Here is a 21,945-nt window from a genome sequence, read left to right as displayed (position 1 = left end):
GTCCCGGAGGACTGGAGAATAGCCAATGTTGTTGCTCTGTTTAAGAAGGGTAGCAAGGATAATCCAGGGAACTACAGGCCGGTGAGCCTTACGTCAGTGGTTGGGAAATTACTGGAGAGAATTCTTCGAGACAGGATCTACTCCCATTTGGAAGCAAATGGGCGTATTAGTGAGAGGCAGCATGGTTTTGTGAAGGGGAGGTTGTGTCTCACTAACATGATAGAGTTTTTCGAAGAGGTCACAAAGATAATTGATGCAGGTAGGGCAGTGGATATTGTCTATATGGACTTCAGTAAGGCCTTTGACAAGGTTCCTCATGGTAGACTAGTACAAAAGGTGAAGTCACACGGGATCAGGGGTGAGCTGGCAAGGTGGATACAGAATTGGCTAGGTCATAGAAGGCAGAGTGTAGCAATGAAAGGATGCTTTTCTAATCGGAGGGCTGTGACTAGTGATGTTCCGCAGGGATCAGTGCTGGGACCTTTGCTGTTTGTAGTATATATAAATGATTTGGAGGAAAATGTAACTGGTCTGATTAGTATGTTTGCAGACAACACAAAGGTTGGTGGAATTGTGGATAGCGATGAGGACTGTCAGAGGATACAGCAGGATTTAGATTGTTTGGAGACTTGGGCGGAGAGATGGCAGATGGAGTTTAATCCAGACAAATGTGAGGTAATGCATTTTGGAAGGTCTAATGCAGGTAGGGAATATACAGTGAATGGTAGAACCCTCAAGAGTCTTGAAAGTCAGAGAGATCTAGGTGTACAGGTCCACAGGTCACTGAAAGGGGCAACACAGTTGGAGAAGGTAGTCAAGAAGGCATACGGCATGTTTGCCTTCATTGGCCGGGGCATTGAGTATAAGAATTGGCAAGTCATGTTGCAGCTGTATAGAACCTTGGTTAGGCCACACTTGGAGTATAGTGTTCAATTCTGGTCGCCACACTACCAGAAGGATGTGGAGGCTTTAGAGAGGGTGCAGAAGAGATTTACCAGAATGTTGCCTGGTATGGAGGGCATTAGCTATGAGGAGCGGTTGAATAAACTCGGTTTGTTCTCACTGGAACGAAGGAGGTTGAGGGGTGACTTGATAGAGATTTACAAAATTATGAGGGGCTAGACAGAGTGGATAGTCAGAGGTTTTTCCCCAGGGTAGAGGGGTCAATTTACCAGGGGACATAGGTTTAAGGTGAGAGGGGCAAGGTTTAGAGTAGATGTATGAGGCAAGTTTTTTACACAGAGGGTAGTGGGTGCCTGGAACTCGCTACTGGAGGAGGTGGTGGAAGCAGGGACGATAGTGGCATTTAAGGGCCACCTTGACAAATACATGAATAGGATGGGAATAGAGGGATACGGACCCAGGAAGTGTAGAAGATTGTAGTTTAGTCGGGCAGCATGGTCGACACGGGCTTGGAGGGCCGAAGGGCCTGTTCCTGTGCTGTACTTTTCTTTGTTCTTCTTTGTTCTTTGTTTGAACTCTGTTGCTTTGTAATCCACGGTTTTGCAAATGAAGAAGCACCCAGTCCTTTTTATTGTTAGAAGTTTAATTCTCCCATCAAGAATTTTATGAAATGAATTACCCACCACCTAAGATAGGCCTAGTGTTTCCAAATCTATCTCTTGTGTCGTTAAATGTCTGAAGAAAAGTACTTTTGAATGAAGATATTTGATTATGTAGTAAAATGTTGAAATGTTAAAGCAGCAATAGCCATTCAATAGCCATGATGTTAAATCAAATGAGATCAGTGATGCAAAGTTGCATCCATAATGCAACTCTTCAAAGATATATTTTTCTTAATTTAGATCTTCATTGAGTACTTTGGAGATCTTGAACAGGAGAGTATAAAAGACAATTTTATTCTAATGTACGAGCTCCTTGATGAAATTATGGACTTCGGCTACCCTCAGATCACTGAAACAGCCATCCTGCAGGAGTATGTATATTCAACATAACCATTACTTTGCATAAAGAATAAAAGGCAGGAAAAAAATATTTGAGGCAAATCCATATCGATTCCTATCTTACTAGGAGATATTGAAATGTTTTCTTTTGTCATCTAAATGGTCTTAAAGTTAATTATAATTCTGTTTATTTATAGACTGAACTAAACTATGTTCAGTTAGATCTTTCTTTTCTGGTTTCTCCTCAAAATCTTTTTTTGTTTTGGTAATTTTCCCCTTCCCCCACTCACATTTTAAGGGCAAGATTCTCTGACAGGGAGACTATGGGCGCCACAGTCAGGGGGAGGGGGGGGGAGCGTTCCGGTGGCTGGGCGGGGGGGGGGGGGGGGGGCTTCGGCAGGGACTGGTGGGGTGTGGCAAGGGGGTTTACAGGGGGGCACTATCTGGCAGGCCGGGTCCGCGCTCTAATGGTCACTTTTCATGAGTGAGCTTACATTACAAGATCCACCTCCCGTCAGTAAACAGTTTCTATGAAAGCATACTTTTAGTCGAAGTTACTACTTCACTGGTATAATGCACAAATTTAAATTTAAAGCATACCAGTCTGTCTGTCCTGTGAATCCGGAGATTTAGGGGTCTTCTCTTCTTGGCCTATTGAACTTGGTCCCTCCACTCAATGTCTTTCGCACTCTTAGTTTAGCCAACTTAACTATGACGTACATAGAAAGTCCTTTGTTGCTTTAAAACTTCAACTCTAATGGATCTTTTCCAACCCACTGCTTCAAGCCTACCTTAACTGCTGAAGCTACACACTATACAGCTGTCTGCTGAGATTTCTCTCTCCTCATTTTCTATCTCTCCTCGTCTCCGTCTCTCTCTTCTCTCCCTCTCTCTCTCTCTCTTTTTCTCCTTCTGTCTCGCTCTCTCTCCGCTCGCTCTCTCTCCTCTCGCTCTTTATTTTACATTGTTTCTTAATGTTCTCATATTTCACAATACTTCCAAATGTCACATCATTCGCATATTTTAAAATTATGCCTTATCAACCAAAGTTTAGGTCATGGGAAGAGCAGAGGCGCTAACTCCAACCCCTGAGGAACTCCTCTATAAACCTTCTTCCAGTATGAAAAACATCCATTCACCACTATTGTTTCCTGTCACTCGGTCAATTTTGTATCCATATTGCTACTTACTGCCTCTTTTATTCCATAAACTCTAACTTGGCACACAAACCTGTTATGTGACTCTTTATCAAATGCCTTTCATATGTCCATGTATATCACATCAACAGCTTTGCCTTCAACAACCCTCTCCATTACTTCATAAAAAAACTCGAGCAAATTAGTTAAGCATGATATACCCTTAACAAATCCATGCTGGCTTTCCTTAATTATCCCACATTTATTCCTGTGGTTATTAATTTTGTCTCAAATTATTGTTACAGAACAGAGTCATGGAAGCTTCCTCAACATCAAGGTTAAGCTGATTGGCCTGTAGTTACTGGGCTTACCTTTGCACACTGTTTTGAATAAATGTGTAACAATTGTAATTCTCCAGTGCTCTGATGCCATCCCCTGCGTCTAAGGAAGACTGGAAAATTATGGCAAGTTCCTCTGCAAATTACACACTTACTTCTCTCAGCATCGTTGGATGCATCTCACCCGGCCTTGGTACCTTGTCAACTATCCAATACTTCCACCTTATCAATATTAAACCTTTCATGTGTCTGAACTACTTCCTCTTTTGCCATAACCTCTGCAATAGCATCTCCTTTGATAAAGAAAGATTTAATACCTCAGCTAAGGGCAGCAAGGTAGCACAGTGGTTAGCACAGTTGTTTCACAGCTCCAGAGTCCCAAGTTCGATTCCCGGCTTGGGTCACTGTCTGTGCAGAGTCTGCGCGTTCTCCCCATGTCTGCGTGGGTTTCCTCCGGGTGCTCTGGTTTCCTCCCACAGACCAAAGATGTGCGGGTTAGGTGAATTGGCCGTGCCAAATTACCCTTAGTGTCCAAAAAGGTTAAGTGGGGTTACTGGTTACGGGAATAGGGTGGTGGCGTGGGCTTGAGTAGGGTGTTCTTTTCTAGGGTCGGTGCAGACTCAATGGGCCAAATGGCCTCCTTCTGTACTGTAAATTTTATGATTCTATGCCTCCTTCCTCCATGCACATACTCACTTTTTGTTCCCTAATTGGCCCCACTCCAATTAGGGAACAACCCACTTACTATATTTAGCTTCTACGTACTAAATTGTCAAGAAATCGTGGATTTAAAAGAGTCTCTCCTTTTACTATTATCCACCATGTAAATGATTTGTTACACTTAGTTGTGCCAATTTAATTGTTAGGTCAAAAAGAAATCCAACCCTGAATTTTGTAAATTCAAATTCAATGTCCCTTTCGTAATTAGTTGGTTTCTCTGTGGAGGATGACTTAGTTGTCTTGACTAAATGTTTTTCTCCCTTTCCTAAGCCACATTAACCACTTCAAGCTGCGCTAAGTAACCAAGCATGCCTGGGACATGCATTTTGATCAGGCATTTCTGCATGCCAGGTTGCCTTGCAATTAATTTGAAAAATGGATATCATCATTCAAAAACAAAGGCATGCTACATCAGTATAGCACTGATTTGCATATGCACTGCTAACCCAAGATCATGCCACATGACATCAGATATAAACCATTCATGGACTTTTACATTGGGTGTCTGGAGCTCTTTGTTGGCCAGTTTTCAGCGTTTGGAGGCTAGAAGGAGCTTTGTCCAATGTTTTATTAGTTATAAAATAAGCTATAACATAAGAAACTAAAATGTTAAAATACAGAGATTACACTTCGAACATTCGAAATAAGATGCTGAAATATAACCTACTTTATAAATTCCCAAAGTGATCAAACTTAATTTGCTTTGCAATAACTTGAGAATGTCCTGTTCCTCTCGGATAACATTCTAACCCTCTACTCAAAGTCCCTCCTTTTAAAAAAAAATGTAATTAGGTTTTTCCCCCTATTTTAGACAATAAACACAACAAATAACAGAAAAATGGTGCAAAATGGATACAGACAGAACAAGAGTTATTGACAGCATAAACAAGCAAATCAGTACAGAATATATTCAGAACAGGACAATTAAGGACCAGGGCCAATTCAACAAGTTAACAGTGGGTCGGGAAAAGAGGACAAGATCATATTAATACAGCAGGATAACAATGCAGGTCGCACACCCCAAGTATTGAGATTCAGACTAACAACATGAGATGAGTTAAATTAATTGAAATTAGATGAATTCACTCATGGAAAGCCCAACAGAAGCAAGTCAGCCAAAGTGGAGCCTATGAATTTAAGATAGGGGTCCCATACTTTATGGCATGGATCTGATTTTGAACAAAGAATAGTTGCTAAAACTTCCATGGTGGTGTATTCCATAATCAGCCAATGCCAATTTTAGATAAAAGGATATTTGTCATTAATCCAGGAGCAAAGGATAGTCTTACAAGCAGCAAAGGTCAGAATACTATATAGCCTTTTTTCATTAGAATCCGTGATTCTCCCATCAGGGAGACCCAGAATCAGAAATACTCGAAGGCTCTATCAAAAATCCTCTCCCGTTCTCTGACCGCACCTCACCAATAGGATTGAATCTTGACACAGGCCCATAGGCCCTCAACTACCTGGCACTTCAGGCACACCGGGGATAAGGCAGGATCAAACCTGAGTCCAAGACTAGGCGTAATATGAATGCGGTGTAGTATCTTAAGTTATTTTATTTTTTTTATCATAGAATTTACAGTGCAGAAGGAGGCCATTCGGCCCATCGAGTCTGCACCAGCTCTTGGAAAGAGCACCCTACCCAAGGTTAACACCCCCACCCTATCCCCATAACCCAGTAATCCCACCCAACACTAAGGGCAATTTTGGACACTAAGGGCAATTTATCATGGCCAATCCACCTCACCTGCACATCTTTGGACTGTGGGAGGAAACCGGAGCACCCGGAGGAAACCCACGCACACACGGGGAGGATGTGCAGACTCCGCACAGACGGTGACCCAAGCCGGAATCGAACCTGGGACCCTGGAGCTGTGAAGCAATTATGCTATCCACAATGCTACCGTGCTGCCCATTTTTTTGCTCACCTTATTGTAGAGCAAAGTTTTACCGGCATAGTCCCATATGTTACCCTATGGCTGCTCATCACACTTGATAGCCAAGTCTTTTTCCCAAGCCTGCAAGGCACACAGTGTGGTGATGCAGACTCTGGAGATCAAAGCATCATAGAACTTGCTAATAAATTGTTTAGGCTCCATAGAAATCAGATTCTTTCACTGGGGAAATTGAGCAGTCAAGATGCAGAGAAGACTAACAAGTACTTAAAGAAGGATTGTCTTGCGATGTCAAATTGCTGACATGGCTGCTCAAAGGATGGCAAGGAAGCATCTCTGAACATGTTCCCAGTCTACAACTGCTTCTATCTCTCCAGGTATCGAATCCATGGTTGATTCGTCCTGGTGGAAAGCCTGGACTGCCCTGGGTAGGAGAAAGAGCAGAAGTCAATTTAGATCTCCCTTCTAGCTCTAAAACCTCCAAGCTCTAAAAGTATTAATAATAATAAGATTATCATGCCTGCCTAAATGTCAACATAAAAAACAAGACCTGTAGTGAAAAAGCTGACTTTTCTGCTTCAATATGATATGATAGACGCTCTTTTTCTTTAATAAACATTTTATTGAGGTAATTTTTGGCATTGTAACAGCAACAATTCAAACAATGTACATGAGATTATAAACACCGTGCAAATACCACCTCCATTACTAACCAGTCCCACCATTAATTAACCCCCTAATCTACGCTAACCTAACCCCCCCCCCCCCCCCCCCTTCTGCTGATGATTAATTTTCCACGAAGAAGTCCTTGAATGGCTGCCACCTCCGGGTGAACCTCAACAGTGACCCTCTCGGGGCGAACTTGATTTTCTCCAGAGAAAGCTAGCCATGTCCGATAGCCAGGTCTCCAACTTCGGGGGCCTTGAGTCCCTCCATGCTAATAGTATCTGTCTCCCGGCTACCAGGGAAGCAAAGGCCAGAACGTCTGCCCCTTTCTCCTCCTGGATTCCCAGATCTTGTGACACCCCGAAAATCGCCACCTCTGGACTCAATGCCACCCTTGTTTTTAATACCTTGGACATGGTTAGTAAGTTTGCAGATGACACCAAGATTGGTGGCACAGTGGATAGTGAAGAAGGTTATCTAGGATTGCAACGGGATCTTGATCAATTAGGCCAGTGGGCCGACGAATGGCAGATGGAGTTTAATTTAGATAAATGTGAGGTGATGCATTTTGGCAGATCGAATCAGGCCAGGACCTACTCAGTTAATGGTATGGCGTTGGGGAGAGTTATAGAACAAAGAGATCTAGGAGTACAGGTTCATAGCTCCTTGAAGGTGGAGTCGCAGGTGGACAGGGTGGTGAAGAAGGCATTCGGCATGCTTGGTTTCATTGGTCAGAACATTGAATACAGGAGTTGGGACGTCTTGTTGAAGTTGTACAAGACATTGGTACGGCCACACTTGGAATACTGTGTGCAGTTCTGGTCACCCTATTATAGAAAGGATATTATTAAACTAGAAAGAGTGCAGAAAAGATTTACTAGGATGTTACCGGGACTTGATGGTTTGAGTTATAAGGAGAGGCTGGATAGACTGGGACTTTTTTCCCTGGAGCGTAGGAGGCTTAGGGGTGATCTTATAGAGGTCTATAAAATAATGAGGGGCATAGATAAGGTAGATAGTCAACATCTTTTCCCAAAGGTAGGGGAGTCTAAAACTAGAGGGCATAGGTTTAAGGTGAGAGGGGAGAGATTCAGAAGGGCCCAGAGGGGCAATTTCTTCATTCAGAGGGTAGTGAGTGTCTAGAATGTGCTGCCAGAGGTAGTAGTAGAGGCGGGTACAATTGTGTCTTTTAAAAAGCATTTAGATAGTTACATGGGTAACATGGGTATAGAGGGTTATGGGCCAAGTGCGGGCAACTGGGACTAGCTTAATGGTAAAAACTGGGCGGCATGGACTGGTTGGGCTGAAGGGCCTGTTTCCATGCTGTAAACTTCTATAATTCTATGACATCAGCAAACCCCTGCCAAAACCCCCTAAGGTTGGACATGTCCAGAACATGTGGATATGGTTCGCTGGGCCTCCCTCACATTTTGCACACCTGTCTTCCACCCCAAAGAATCTGCTCATCCGGGCCACTGTCATGTGGGCCCGGTGAACGACCTTGAATTGAATTAGGCTGAGCCTGGCACATGTTGCGGTCGCGTTGACTCTACTCAACACGTCCGCCCAGAGGCCCTCCTCTATCTCTCCTCCCAGCTCCTCCTCCCAATTGCACTTCAGCTGCTCGGTCTGTGTCTCCTCTGATCCCATAAGTTCCTTGTAAATGTCAGAGACGCTCTCCTCTCCTACCCATCCTCTGGAAACTACCCTGTCCTGGATCCCCCTTAGCGGCAGGAGTGGGAAAGTTGATACCTGTCTACGCAGAAAGTCCCGCACCTGCAGATATCTAAATTTTGTTTCCCCTCACCAGCACCCTCACACTCAGAAAGCTCCCCTCTATAAACCGGTCCCCCATCCTCTCAATCCCCGCTCTCCACCATATTCGGAACCCCCCGTCCAGTCTCCCCGGGGCAAACCGGTGATTATCGCAGATTGGGGACCAGACCGATGCTCCCACTGTTCCCACATATCTCCTCCATTGCCCCTAAACTCTCAGGGCTGCCACCACCACTGGACTGGTGGAGTACCGTGCCGGCGTGAATGGCAGAGGCGCAGTTACCAGCGCCCCCAAACTTGTGCCCTTGCATGAAGCCGCCTCCATACGCACCCATGCAGACCCCCCCCCCCGCCCCCAATCCACTTCCTAATCATGGCTATGTTAGCCGCCCAGTAATAGTTGCAAAAATTCGGCAGCACCAGCCCGCCATTTCCCCGACTCCGCTCAAGCATTACCCTCCTCACTCGCGGGGACTTGCCCCCCCCCACACGAAGCCTGCAATAACTTTGTTGACCCGCTTAAAAAAGGACCGCGGAATAAAGATGGGGAGACATTGAAACACAAACAGGAATCTCAGGAGGACCGTCGTTTTCACCGTTTGGACACCCGCAGCTAGAGACAATGGGAGCGCATCCCATCTCCGGAAATCATCTTTCATCTGATCCACCAACCGGGACAAGTTCAATTTATGTAGCCGGTCCCAATCCTGAATACCTAGGTACCTGAAACTGTCCCCTACCAATCTAAACGGCAGTTCCCCCAGTCGCCTCTCCTGTCCCCTCGCCTGGACCGCAAACATCTCGCTCTTCCCCATATTAAGCTTATACCCCCAAAACCGGCCAAATTCCCCTAAAATTCCCATGATTTCTTCCATCCCCTCAATTGGATCTGAAACGTACAGGAGCAAGTCATCCGCATAAAGCGAGACTCTGTGCTCCAACCCCCACCCGGACCAGCCCCTTGAGGCTCTCAGAGCAATTGCCAACGGCTCTATAGCCAGCGCAAACAGCAGTGGGGAGAGGGGGCATCCGTGTCTCGTCCCCGGTTCAGGAGCCTGGTACAGCAACCTGACCCAGTCAATAAAGCCCCTCCCAAATCTGAACCGCCCCAGAACCTCCCATAAATAATCCCACTCAACCCGGTCAAAAGCTTTCTCCGCACCCATTGCGACCACTACCTCCACCTCCCTACTTTCCGGGGGCATCATAATCACATTTAACAGCCTTCTTACATTGGCCACCAGCTGCCTGTCCTTAACGAACCCCGTCTGATCCTCCACAATAACGTCCAGTACACAATCCTCAATCCTGGAGGACAACATTTTGACCAACAGTTTGGCGTCTGCATTCAACAGAGATATCGGCCTGTAGGACCGACATAGCTCCGGGTTCTTGTCCTGTTTCAGGATAAGCGAAATCATGGCCTATGACATTGTCTGGGGCAGAACCCCTCTTTCCCTTGACTCATTAAACAACTTCATCAGCGCCAGTCCCAATAGCCCGGAGACCTTTTTATAGAACTCCTCTAGGTACCCGTCTGGTCCTGGGGCCTTACCCGACTGCATGGCCTTCAGACCCTCCACTGTCTCTTGTCCACCTTTGGGAAAGTCAGCCCTCCCGGAAGTGCCTCATCCCTTCCGGCCCTGTAGGGCATTCCGACCTGTACAGCCTGCTGTAGAAATCCCGAAACACCTTGCTCACCCCTGCTGATTCACCGACCAAGTTCCCATCCCCGTCAATAACTTTCTCACCATGCTCATATATCGCCCCTGTCGCCTTTCTGAGCTGTTCCACTGCCCTCCCTGTGGTTAACAAGCCGAACTCCACCTGTAGCCTCCGCCGTTCGCACACCGCTTCGTCCGCCAACAGTCCTACATATAACCTCCATTGCGGGCGCTGATTACTATCTTTACTAACCTGCAGGTAAACCCAGTGTGGAGCATGGTCTAAGATTGTAATCGCCGAGTACGCCGTGTCCACCATCCCTGCCAGTAAGGCCCTACTCAAAATAAAGAAATCCATCCGAGAGTATACCTTATGTACGTGGGAGTAGAAGGAGAACTCCTTCACCTCGGCTGCCTAAATCTCCATGGATCCCCCCTCCATCTACTCCATGAACCCTTTCAGTTCCTTTACCATTGCTGGCACCCTGCCCGTTTTCGAGCTTGACCTATCCAGGCCGGGGTCAATAGCCGTATTAAAGTCCCCTCCCATGATCAGTTTGTGCGAGTCCAGGTCCGGTATCTTCCCCAACATCCGCTTTATGAATTCCACTTCATCCCAGTTTGGCGCATATACATTAACCAGCACTACCTTAATCCCTTCCAGCTTACCACTGACCATAATATATCGACCTCCCATATCCAAAACTATTCTGCCCACCTCAAATGTCACCCGCTTATTAATCAAGATCGCAACCCTTCTAGTCTTTGTGTCCAGCCCCGAGTGAAAGACCTGACTGACCCAGCCTTTCCTCAATCTAACCTGATCCGCTACTCTAAGGTGCGTCTCCTGCAACATTACCACCCCCGCCTTCAGTCCCCTCAGGTGCACGAACACACGTGGCCTCTTAACCGGCCCATTTAACCCTTGAACATTCCAAGTGATCAGCCTAGTTGGGGGGGGGGGGGGGGGGGGCACAGTGCCCCCCCCCCCCTCCCTCCGCCGATCAGCCATCCCCTTTCTTGGGAAAGCCTCCAGCCCATGCGCTGCGCCTCCTCTGGCCCACCCCCCGGCAGCCCCCGCCACCAACCTCCTCTCTATCCCTCAACCGAAGTCCCTCCCTCGTCAGCAGAACAACTATCCCCCCACCCCAGCAACACCACTCTGAAACCTAACCCATACAATAAACTAAACATATGCACACCCCCCACTGCGCTTCCGTGAGCTAGCTCACCCAGCTAGCTTGGTGGCCTCCGCCCCCGGCTCCGGATAGTCTCCCACCTATTGTTCCCTCACTCCCCTCCCCCTGCTCATACAAACAAATTCCCTCATCTAACGATCCCCACACAATCACCCAACTGAAAGAAAAACACCGAAATCCAAACAAGCATGTCTCCATCCCACAAAAGTGCAAATCAAAGCAAAAGGCATTGCCAACATTCACCAAAACGAAAACCCAAAAACGAAACACTTTTTTCCCCCTTCTTAAATAGAACTCAAAAACAGAAGAGAAAAAACCCACAAATATAAGCCAAAAAGTTGCATCAAAGTTCAAAAGTTCTCAGTCCACCACCAGTCCTTTTCTTTTCGCGAAGTCCAGTGTGTCTTCGGGGTCAAAATAATGATGCTGGTCCTCACATGTGACCCAGAGACGAGCCGGATACAGCAGTCCAAACTTCACCTGCTTCTTGAAGAAGGTTGACTTAATCTGGTTGAAGCCTGCCCTTTTCCTGGCCACCTCCACACTCCGCTCTTGGTAAACCCGCAGGATGCTGTTGTCCCACTTATAGCTCCGCGTTCGCTTGGCCCACTGAAGAATACATTCCTTGTCCAGGAACCTGTGGAATCTCACCGCCATTGCCCTCGGGGGGGGGGGGGGGGGGGGTGTGTGTCGCCCATTCGCAGCTTCCTCGCATGCGCTCTATACGCCCTGTCCACCTCCAAGGGTGGGGAGAATGTCCCCTCCCCCAAACATACCCGCTATGTATGTCCCAGTGTCCGCACCTTCGGACCCCTCCGGGAGCCCGACAATTCTTAACTTCTGCCGGTGGGACCTATTCTCTACGTCCTCCACCGTCTCCAGAAGCCTTTTCTGCTGGTCCCTCAGCATCCCCACCTCCAGCTCCATCACAGTTTGATGCTCCTCCTGCTCAGCCAGCGCCTTCGCAACCTTCTGGATCGCCTGATCCTGGGCGTCCAATCTGTGCTCCAGCCAATCAATGGACTCTTTTATCGGGTCCAGGCAGTCCCGTCTCTGCTTGGCAAAGCCGTCCTGGATGACCTGCATCAACTGCTCTGTTGATCGCTGGGCCGACACACCAGGGGTCCGGTCCTCGGCCATGTAGCTGTCTCCTGCTGCAGCTTCAGCACAGCCCTTGCCTGTTTTTTAATTTCTGCCTTTTCGTGCACTTCTGGTTCTTTTCTCCATACACCGATACATGGAAATGGTGCCCAATTGCCTCAGCCTTCGACTTTACAGCTTAAAACTGGAAAAAAGTCGGGGGGAAAGGTCCAAAAGTCCGACCAGAGCGGGAGCCACCAAATGTGCAACTTACTCCTTCATAGCCTGATGCACTATCAATTACGACGAGGCGAGAGCAGAGAGTAATCAAGGCTTTATTACGCAGAGATGTGTGGCCTCCTACAGCTGCTGCCGAAATGGCTGCCGTTCGGAGAGCACACACATTTATACTCCGCCTACTGGGCGGAGCCAGCAGGCAGGGATCTACCCCCGTACCTGTAGTACAGGGGCCTTACCGTAATACCCTCGTATGCGGTATATACAATACAACAGTGGTGACTATCACATTCTCCCCCTGTTAAAAAAGAGTCCAGCGGGGGTGGTGGAAAACTATTTACATACAGGTTGTTTAAAATTTTAGAAAGAGTTTACAAATTTAGACGATCGGGCACCTTGATCCGTCGTTGCAAGCGCCACAGTTCTGGTGGTGACTCGGGCGTCGGTTCGGTCGTCGGTGACTCCGGGAGCGTGTCGACCTCACCTTCATCCCCGGGTGGGACCAAGGGGAGGACGGATCGTCCTGGAGCAGGAGCTGTGATGGGGTGCGCTGGGGGGAGGGAGGGTGGCGGCGGGGCAGCAGAGGGAGAGGGGGGGGGGGGAACCCAGCTGGCGCCAGGTCCCTGACGGAGACTGTGTCTTGGCAGCCATTGGGGTACGCTATGTAGGTGTACTGCGGGTTCGCGTGGAATAGCTGTACCCTCTCAACCAATAGGTCCGCCTTGTGGAGCCGCACGTGCTTGCGGAGGAGAACAGGTCCTGGAGCTGCCAGCCATGTTGGGAGCGAAACCCTGGAGGTGGACATCCTAGGGAAGGCAAAGAGACGTTCATGGGGAGTTTCGTTAGTCGCAGTGCACAGGAGCGACCGAATGGAGTGGAGGGCGTCGGGGAGGACCTCCTGCCAGCGGGAGGCCGGGGGATTTCTGGACCGTAGGGCCAGCTGGACGGCCTTCCAGACCGTCCCATTCTCCCACTCCACCTGCCCGCTTCGCCGGGGGTTGTAGCTGGTCGTCCTGCTCGAGGCATTGCCCCCGTTGAGCAGGTACTGGCGCAGCTCATCGCTCATAAATGAGGATCCCAGTCGCTGTGGACGTAGGCGGGGAAACTGAAGAGAGCGAACATGGTGTTGAGGGCTTTGAAGATGGTGGCAGATGTCATATCGGGCCAGGCATGGGATGGCGAAGGGGAATCTGGAATATTCGTCGACCACATTAAGAAAGTACGTGTTGCGGTCGGTGGAGGGGAGGGGCCCTTTGAAGTCCAGGCTGAGGCGTTCAATGGGGCGGTAGACCTTCACCAGGCGCGCACGGTCTGGCTGGTAGAAGTGGGGTTTACACTCCGCGCAGACCTGGCAGTCTCTGGTGATAGCCCTGACTTCCTCGATGGAGTAGGGCAGATTGCGGGCCTTTATGAAATTATAAAAGCGGGTGTCCCCTGGGTGACAGAGATCGTCGTGCAGGGTCCGGAGTTGGTCCACTTGTGCGCTGGCACATGTACCACGGGATAGGGCATCGGGGGGCTCATTGAACTTACCGGGGCGATACAGAATCTCGTAATTGTAGGTGGAGAACTCGATCCTCAACCTCAAGATCTTATCATTTTTGATCTTGCCCCGCTGTGTGTTGTTAAACATGAAGGCAACCGACCGTTGGTCAGTGAGGAGAGTGACCCTCCTGCCGGCCAGGTAATGCCTCCAATGCCGAACAGCTTCAACGAAAGCTTGGGCCTCCTTTTCGACAGAGGAGTGCCAAATTTTGGAGGCATGGACGGTGCAGGAAAAGAATGCCACGGGTCTGCCTGCCTGGTTGAGGGTGGTGGCCAGAGCGACGTCTGATGCATCGCTCTTGACTTGGAAGGGGAGCGTCTCGTCGACCGCGTGCATCGTGGCCTTGGCGATGTCGGCCTTGATACAGTTGAAGGCCTGGTGAGCCTCGGCCCTCAGTGGGAAAACGGTGGAGTGGATGAGTGGGCGGGCCTTGTCCGCATAGTTAGGGACCCACTGGGCGTAGTACGAAAAGAACCCCAGGCATTGTTTGAGGGCCTAGGGGCAGTGGGGAAGGGGGAGTTCCATAAGGGGGCGCATGCGATCGAGGTCAGGCCCTAGAGCTCTGTTCTGAACCACATAGCCGAGGATAGCTAATCGGTTCGTGCTGAACAAGCACTTGTAGGTTAGGTGGAGGAATTTGGAAAGGTTAGCGTCGTGGTCCTGCTGGTCGTGGCCGCAGATGGTGACGTTATCCAGATACGGGAAAGTGGCCTGCAGTCTGTACTGGCCAACCATTCGTTCCATCTCCTGTTGGAAGACCGAGACCCCGTTAGTGACACCGACGGGAACCCTAAGGAAGTGGTAAAGGCAGCCGTCCGCTTCAAACGCGGTGTACTGGCGGTCCGCCTTGCGAATGGGGAGCTGATGGTAGGCAGATTTCAGGTCCACTGTCGAGAAGACCCGGTACTGTGCAATCGGATTGACCATATCAGATATGCGTGGGAGGGGGTACGTGTCGAGCTGCGTGTACCGAATGATGGTCTGACTGTAGTCAACAACCATCCTGTTTTTCTCCCCAGTTTTCACCACTACCACTTGGGCTCTCCAGGGGCTGTTGCTGGCCTCGATAATACCTTCCCACTGCAGCCACTGGACCTCTGACCTGATGAAGGTCCTGTCCTGGGCGCTGTACTGTCTGCACCTGGTGGCGACGGGTTTGTAATCCGAGGTGAGGTTCGCAAACAGGGAAGGTGGGTCGACCTTAAGGGTCGTGAGACCGCAGACAGTAAGGGGGGGTAGGGGCCTGACAAATTTCAGGGTTAGGCTCTGGAGGTTGCACTGGAAGTCCAGGCCGAGTAGCAAGGCAGCGCAGAGGTTGGGGAGGACGTAGAGCCGGAAGCCGCTGAACTCTACGCCTTGGATGGTGAGGGTGGCAGTGCAATACCCCCGGATCGCCATGGAGTGGGATCCGGAGGCCAGGGAGATTCTCTGGTTGATAGGGTGTACCGTGAATGAGCAGCGCCTTACCATATCGGGGCGGATGAAGCTCTCAGTGCGCCCGGAGTCCAGAAGGCAGGATATCTTGTGCCCGTCAACCTTCACTGTCGTCGACGCGGTCGCGAGGTTGTGCGGTTGGGACTGGTCGATCGTGATGGAGGCCGGACGTGGCTGGTCGGCGGCGGTTGCAGGCGATGAGCGGCCCGATGAGGTACCTGACGAGCAGGGGTCCTGAGGCGGGGAAGATGGCGGCGCCCACGGGCCGCACGTGTCCTGAGGCAGGCAAGATGGCGGCGCCCACAGGCCGCACGTGTTGTGATGCGAGCAAGATGGCGGCACCCACGGGCCGCACGTGTTGTGAGGGGAGCAAGATGGCGCGCTGACAGGCTGCATGTGGTCTGACTCGAGGAAGGTGGTGGCTTGAGAAAATGGAGCAGCTGGTCCTCAAAGAACCTAACAGGGGTCGTACCCTCTGCACCTTCCACCAACCGACAGTTCTTTTTTTAAAATAATCTTTATTATCACAAGTAGGCTTACATTAACACTGCAATGAAGTTACTGTGAAAAGACTCTAGTCGCCACACTCCGGCGCCTGTTCGGGTACACTGAGGGAGAATTCAGAATGTCCAATTCACCAATTCACAGGCATGTCTTTCTGGACTGTGGGAGGAAACCGGAGCACCCGGAGGAATCCCACGCAGACATGGGGAGAACGTGCAGACTCCGCTCAGACAGTGACCCAAGCCGAGAATCGAACCTGGAACCCTGGTGCTGTGAAGCAACAGTGCTAACGACTGTGCTACCGTGCCGCCCCGGATATTCTTTCTTCAACCTCGGTTCTCCAAGTCCTCCAGGACCTCTGCCATGCCACTCAGCTGGTTTTCCAAGGATTGAAATCTGGCCTCCGCAGAGGAAACATCATACTCCACACGCAGGATTCTGTCCTCCATATCATCAAGCCTCTTTAACGGTTCTTTGCAACTTGGCCTCAGGAGCAGATAGATTTTGGGTCAACACAGTAAGCTTTGGTAAATCACTCTGATAATGTCGGCAGTCATTATTTTCACCACTACCAAGAGATCCCGGAGGGCGTGGGGTTGAGAGACCTCATGAGGATCAGGCCGCCATCTTGAAAGGACGACTCCATCCCCACTGTATCCTGCTGTGCTCTTTTATCGATGGATTTATTGATTTCTTTTGGCATAGCCTTACCAATACTAATCACAAAGCCCTCCAGGCACATAGCAGCAAATATTAATTTCAAGGATTAGGTACATGGGCTTGCAGTGATGGCCATGAGCTGATCAGTCGCACACTAGGTTCGGGAGGGGTGAGGGACCTGGGCAGGAACTCGCTGAAGGGTGGTGGTGGGAAGGCATTGTGGGGATGAGGGGTGGTTTGGGCGATAATGGATGTGGGCCTTTGTGGGAGTTGTCACGCTAGCAGGGATGCTGGTGAACGGAAGCAGTGTGGAGGAGGGGGCTGTGATGGGTGGTCGAGGGGGTGCAGTTAGGAAGCCTGGGGGAGGTAGGGGTTGGGGGGGGCATTGCTTGGGGGGGAAGGGGTAGGGGAGTGTGCTGGTGATGCAGGTATTGTTGGGTGGAGGCAGGCGAGAGAGGAAGGGGTGGCAATATTGAGTGGGCCTGGAAAAGGAAGGGGATCGGGGCTGGGATAGTTTTGTGATGGATAGGGATGGTGGACCGAAATAAGGGGGGGGTTCAGAAATCCCAGGTGAGGATAGTGACTTGGAATGTACGGGGTTGAATGGTTCAGTGAAGCGATCGCGGGTGTTTGCACACCTGAAACATTTAAAGGTGAAGGTGTTTTTTCTACGACAACCCTGCCATCCCAGGAATCAGTCTGGTGAACATTTCCTGCACTCCCTCTAGGGCAACTGTAGCCTTTCTTTGACAAGGAGATTCACTCAAAGTGCAGGTATAGTCTTACCCAAAGCCCTGTATAGCTGCAGTAAGACATCTTTGTTCTGTACTCAATTCCTCTTGCAATGAAGGCCAACATACCATTTGTCTTCCTAATTGCTTACTGTACCTGCATGCTTGCTTTCAGTGACTGGTGTACTAAGATATCCAGGTCCCTTTGTACGTCAATATTTCCCAGTACTCTGCCATTCTGTTTCTCCATCCAAAGTGGCTAACTTCACATTTATCCATGTTATACTGCTCTGCCATGTATTTGCACACTCCCTCAACTTGTCTAAATCACCTTGAAGCCTCTTAACATCCTGCTCACCACTCACCATCCCACCAAGTTTCATGTTATCAACAAAGTTGGAAATATTACATTTGGTTCCCTCATCCAAACCAATGATGTGTAATGTTAGGTAAATTGGAAATTCTGAATTCTCCCTCGGTGTACCCGAACAGGCACCATGGAGCGGCGACTATGGGATTTTCACAGTACCTTCATTACAGTGTTAATGTTAATTGCTGGGACCCAAGCACCAGAATCCACTAGTCACTGCCTGCCATTTCACAAAAGATCTATTTGTTCTTACTCTCTGTTTCCTGTCGGCTAATCAATTCTCGATCCCTGCCAACATAGTACCCTATTCTCATGTGCTTTAAATTTGCACACTACTCTTTTATGTGGGACTTTATCAAAAGCTTACTGAAGATACAAATACACCACATGCACTGGTTCACCCTTATCTATTCTACTAGTTTATCCTCAAAAACACTCCACTCGGTTTATCAAACATTACTTCCCTTTCATAAATCCATGCTGACTTTGATATTTTCTAAGTTTCCTGTTATCACGTCCTTTATAATAGTATCTAGCATTTTCCCTACTACTGATGTTCTACGAACCTGTCTGTAATTCCCTGTTCTCCACCTCCTTTCTTAAATAGCAGGGTTACATTTGCGACCTTCCAGTCTGCTAAGACTGTTGCAGGATCTTGGAAGATGACAACCAACACATACTCTATTTTCACAGCCATCTCCTTTAGTACCCTGGGATAATGATTATTCAGGCCCTGTGATTTACCGGCATTCAGTCCTTTTAATTTCTCCAACACTAATTTTCTAGTAATCCTAATTTATTTCAATTCCTCCTTCTCACTGGACCCTTGATTCCTTAGCATTTGTGGGGAGTTAATTGTATCTTCTTCCGTGAAGAGAGAACTAAGGTAGTTGTTATGATTGGGATATGGAGGTTTAAAAAAATTAATTTATGGGATATGGGCAAATATGTAAAATATTGGGCGGTATTCCCCCCCCCCCCCCCCCGCAACGCCGGATGGGAGAATCGCAGCAAACGGCGAGCGGCAATTCTCCGGCCCGGATGGGCCGACGGCTGGCGAAAACAATTACAGTCCCGCCGGCACCGTTCACCCCTGGTCGCTGCCGGCGGGAACTCTGTGGAAACGCTGGGGGGGGGGTGGGGGGCGGTCTGGGGAGGCTCCTACACCGGGGGGGGGGGGGGGGGGGGGGGGCTCCGGGGGGGGGGGCCTCCGATGGGGTCTGGCCCACGATCGGGGCCCACCGATCGGCGGGCTGGCCTCTTTCCCCCCCCCGGGCCTACTTCCTTGCGTGGCCGGCCCCTGAACACCAACCCCATGTTGGGTCGGGGCCAGCGCGCGCAAGAAGTTCCCCGCGTATGCGCAGGATGGCGCGGCCGAACTGCGCATGCGCAGGATTGAGCTGCCCAACTGCGCATGCGCGGGTTGGCGCGGCGCCCATTTGGCTCCGCGTAAGGAGGCTGGAGCAGCGTGAACCGCTCCAGCGCCGTGCTGGCCCCCTGTGGTGGCCAGAATAGGTCGTGCCCGGGCCTGTTCACGCCGTCGTGAAACGCGACGGCGTTCACGATGGCGTGAACACTTGGCCTCAATATCGGAGAATCTCGTCCATTGTCTTTTCAAACTTTTGCATGATTTCACAGATACATTACACAGGAGGGCTACAAATTGAAGCAGGGAGCACCTAGACCCCCAGCTGCTGTCACCAATGCTGTCTCCTGGAGATCTGAAGGAATCAAGTATCGGAAGAATGAACTTTTCATGGACGTCATTGAGTCTATTAACTTCCTGGTTAGTCTATACTTTAGAACAATGTTTTTCAAACTTTTTTTTTCCAGACCCATTTTTACAGAATGGTCGACTCTCGCGACCCATTCTCAATAGATTCTTCATAGTTACTTGTAAAAACGGCACACTCACTGTTGGCACTTCTGTATTATTAAATGTAAAATTGTAAAGGACAGATCTATCCTGACACCTTGCTAAAGGGTGTACCTCAGGATTATTTGGTATTATATCTTCACACCCATTGTTAGCATTTGGAGAATTGCGTGCAAATGCTGGAAAGATCAACAGGTTCAATATTGCACAGTTTTAACAACATCATGTTCACTTGTTCAAAACCTAACATGGCCTCGGATAAGAAATTAAACTTAAAACTTCCACTTCAGAAACACTTCAGAAACAGGAGCCCTACAAACTGCCCCAAGCTGCAATCTGCCCCAACTACACTGTGGCCCAGAGAGTTGTGAGGAAGTCCATGGCACCGACTTCTACATCAGCCTCATGTGGTCATACACTGTACTGTAATGAGATTTTACGAAGAGAGCAAAAATGGTCAGGCAATCTTTGGGGATCTATTGGCGACCCATTCTACACCATCCCGTGATCCATCTGCGGGTTGCGACCCCCACTTTGAAAATCATTGCTTTAGAAGGTAACCTTAGGTATACACTTGGATCAGTTGAGTTATGTGTACCAGCATCACAGTGTTAAAAACTATTAACTGGATATGAACATAACATTAAAAAAAGGGAGCAGGAGTAGGCTGTATGGCCTCTGGAACCGGCTTCACCATTCAATATGATAATGGCTGATCTGATCTTGGCCTCTATTTTCCTACCTGTTCCCCATAACCCAAGTTACCTACAGTCCAAGAATCTGTCTATCTCAGCCTTGAATATCTTCAATGACTCAACCTCCACACTGTTCTCTGGAGTAAAGAATTCCAAAGATTTCCAACCCTTTGAGAGAAGAAATTCCTCCTTATTTCCATCTGAATTGGGCAACCCCTTTTTTCTGAAACCATGGCCATTATACCTAGATTCCACCCCCCACCGTGAAATTCCTATCAAATACTAAATGTTTCAATAAGATCACCTCTCAATTCTTCTAAACTCCTTTGGATTTAGTGGCAGCCCGTTCAACCTTTCTTTGTAAGACAATTTCTCATCCCAGGAGTCAACCTAGTATCACTAACGCAAATATATCCTTCTTTATAATAAGGAGGCCAAAATGTGCACCCTGAAGAGTTGTACCAGAACTCCCTGCTTTGATATTCCATCCCCCTTGTGGTAAAGGCCAACATTTAGTTTGCCTCCCTTGTCGAGGCTAACTTTTTTGTCTTATGTAGGAGAACACCCAGATACCTCTGTACTGCAGAATTCACTAGTCTTCGTCATTTAAATAATATTTAGCTTCTTTATTCTTCCTAGCAAAGCCTCATGTGTGATTGTTTGAAGCTCCATCCTTCCTTTCACCGTCATATTTTCTAATAATATTGGATGTATTTGTGTTTTCTATTGTGAAGGCCGATGCTAAATATTTGTTCAAAATCTCTGCCATTTCCTATTATTAGTTCTCCAATCTCATCCTCTAAGACATCAACATCTATTTTAGCTACTCTCTTTACATACTTGTAGACATACTTACCATCTGTTTTCCTTATGTTTCTTACTGGTTTATTCTCGATCTATTTTTTCCCTCCTAATTTGTTTGAACTATCTTTCGCTAGTTTCTAAAGTTTTCCCAAACGTCTGGTACTGTTACGATCCCAGTTGGTGTTATAACTGGACGAGAAAATCCCAGAAAGTAACCATGGCCCGAAAGACCGTAACTTTTACTGTTTTCCTTTAGTAAACGTGGAGGGTAGTCATAGAACCAGTAATTAGTTTTAACAACAAGAAAATAAAACATTTATTAAGTATGCAATGTTAGATTATGTTACAATAGTCCTTTACTCCCCCCTTAGTTTCACTACCATACACTGATTTTAAGGTTATTACAAAGAAGATCTTAAGCTACGATGGTCTCAGTAACACAAAATCCCTTTAAACGCACCAATTGGTTGTGGTCAAATACACTCTCCACTCTGAACCCAAGTGCATGTCTATGGATTTCTCCTCAAAATCCCCCCAGATGATGGCCATATGAGAATTTCCAAACTCAACATTTAAAAAAAAAAAAAATGTTTTAATATCTTCTTTCACAACAGTGCTTTCCATCAGCAGTTTGTATTCTGAAATCCAGTCCAGTTTTTCTCAATGACTCTTTAAATAAGACTTCCACTCCATTTTTAACACAGAAT

General features: G+C 48.4%; 1 protein-coding gene across 1 annotated transcript in view; it reads left to right on the top strand.

Moving 5' to 3' along the window:
* LOC140426287 (AP-1 complex subunit mu-1-like) overlaps positions 1–21,945 on the top strand; it is a 74,983-nt gene that overhangs the window by 18,259 nt on the left and 34,779 nt on the right. Inside the window, 2 exon segments of the mRNA XM_072510856.1 lie at positions 1,806–1,936; positions 19,502–19,649. Coding sequence (XP_072366957.1) covers positions 1,806–1,936; positions 19,502–19,649 — 279 coding nt within the window.

This window comes from Scyliorhinus torazame, chromosome 7 (assembly GCF_047496885.1).
Source record: "Scyliorhinus torazame isolate Kashiwa2021f chromosome 7, sScyTor2.1, whole genome shotgun sequence".
Classification (NCBI taxonomy): Eukaryota; Metazoa; Chordata; class Chondrichthyes; order Carcharhiniformes; family Scyliorhinidae; genus Scyliorhinus; species Scyliorhinus torazame.
Note: the sequence above shows the minus strand (reverse complement) of the source record. Positions and strands in the feature narration are given on the sequence as shown.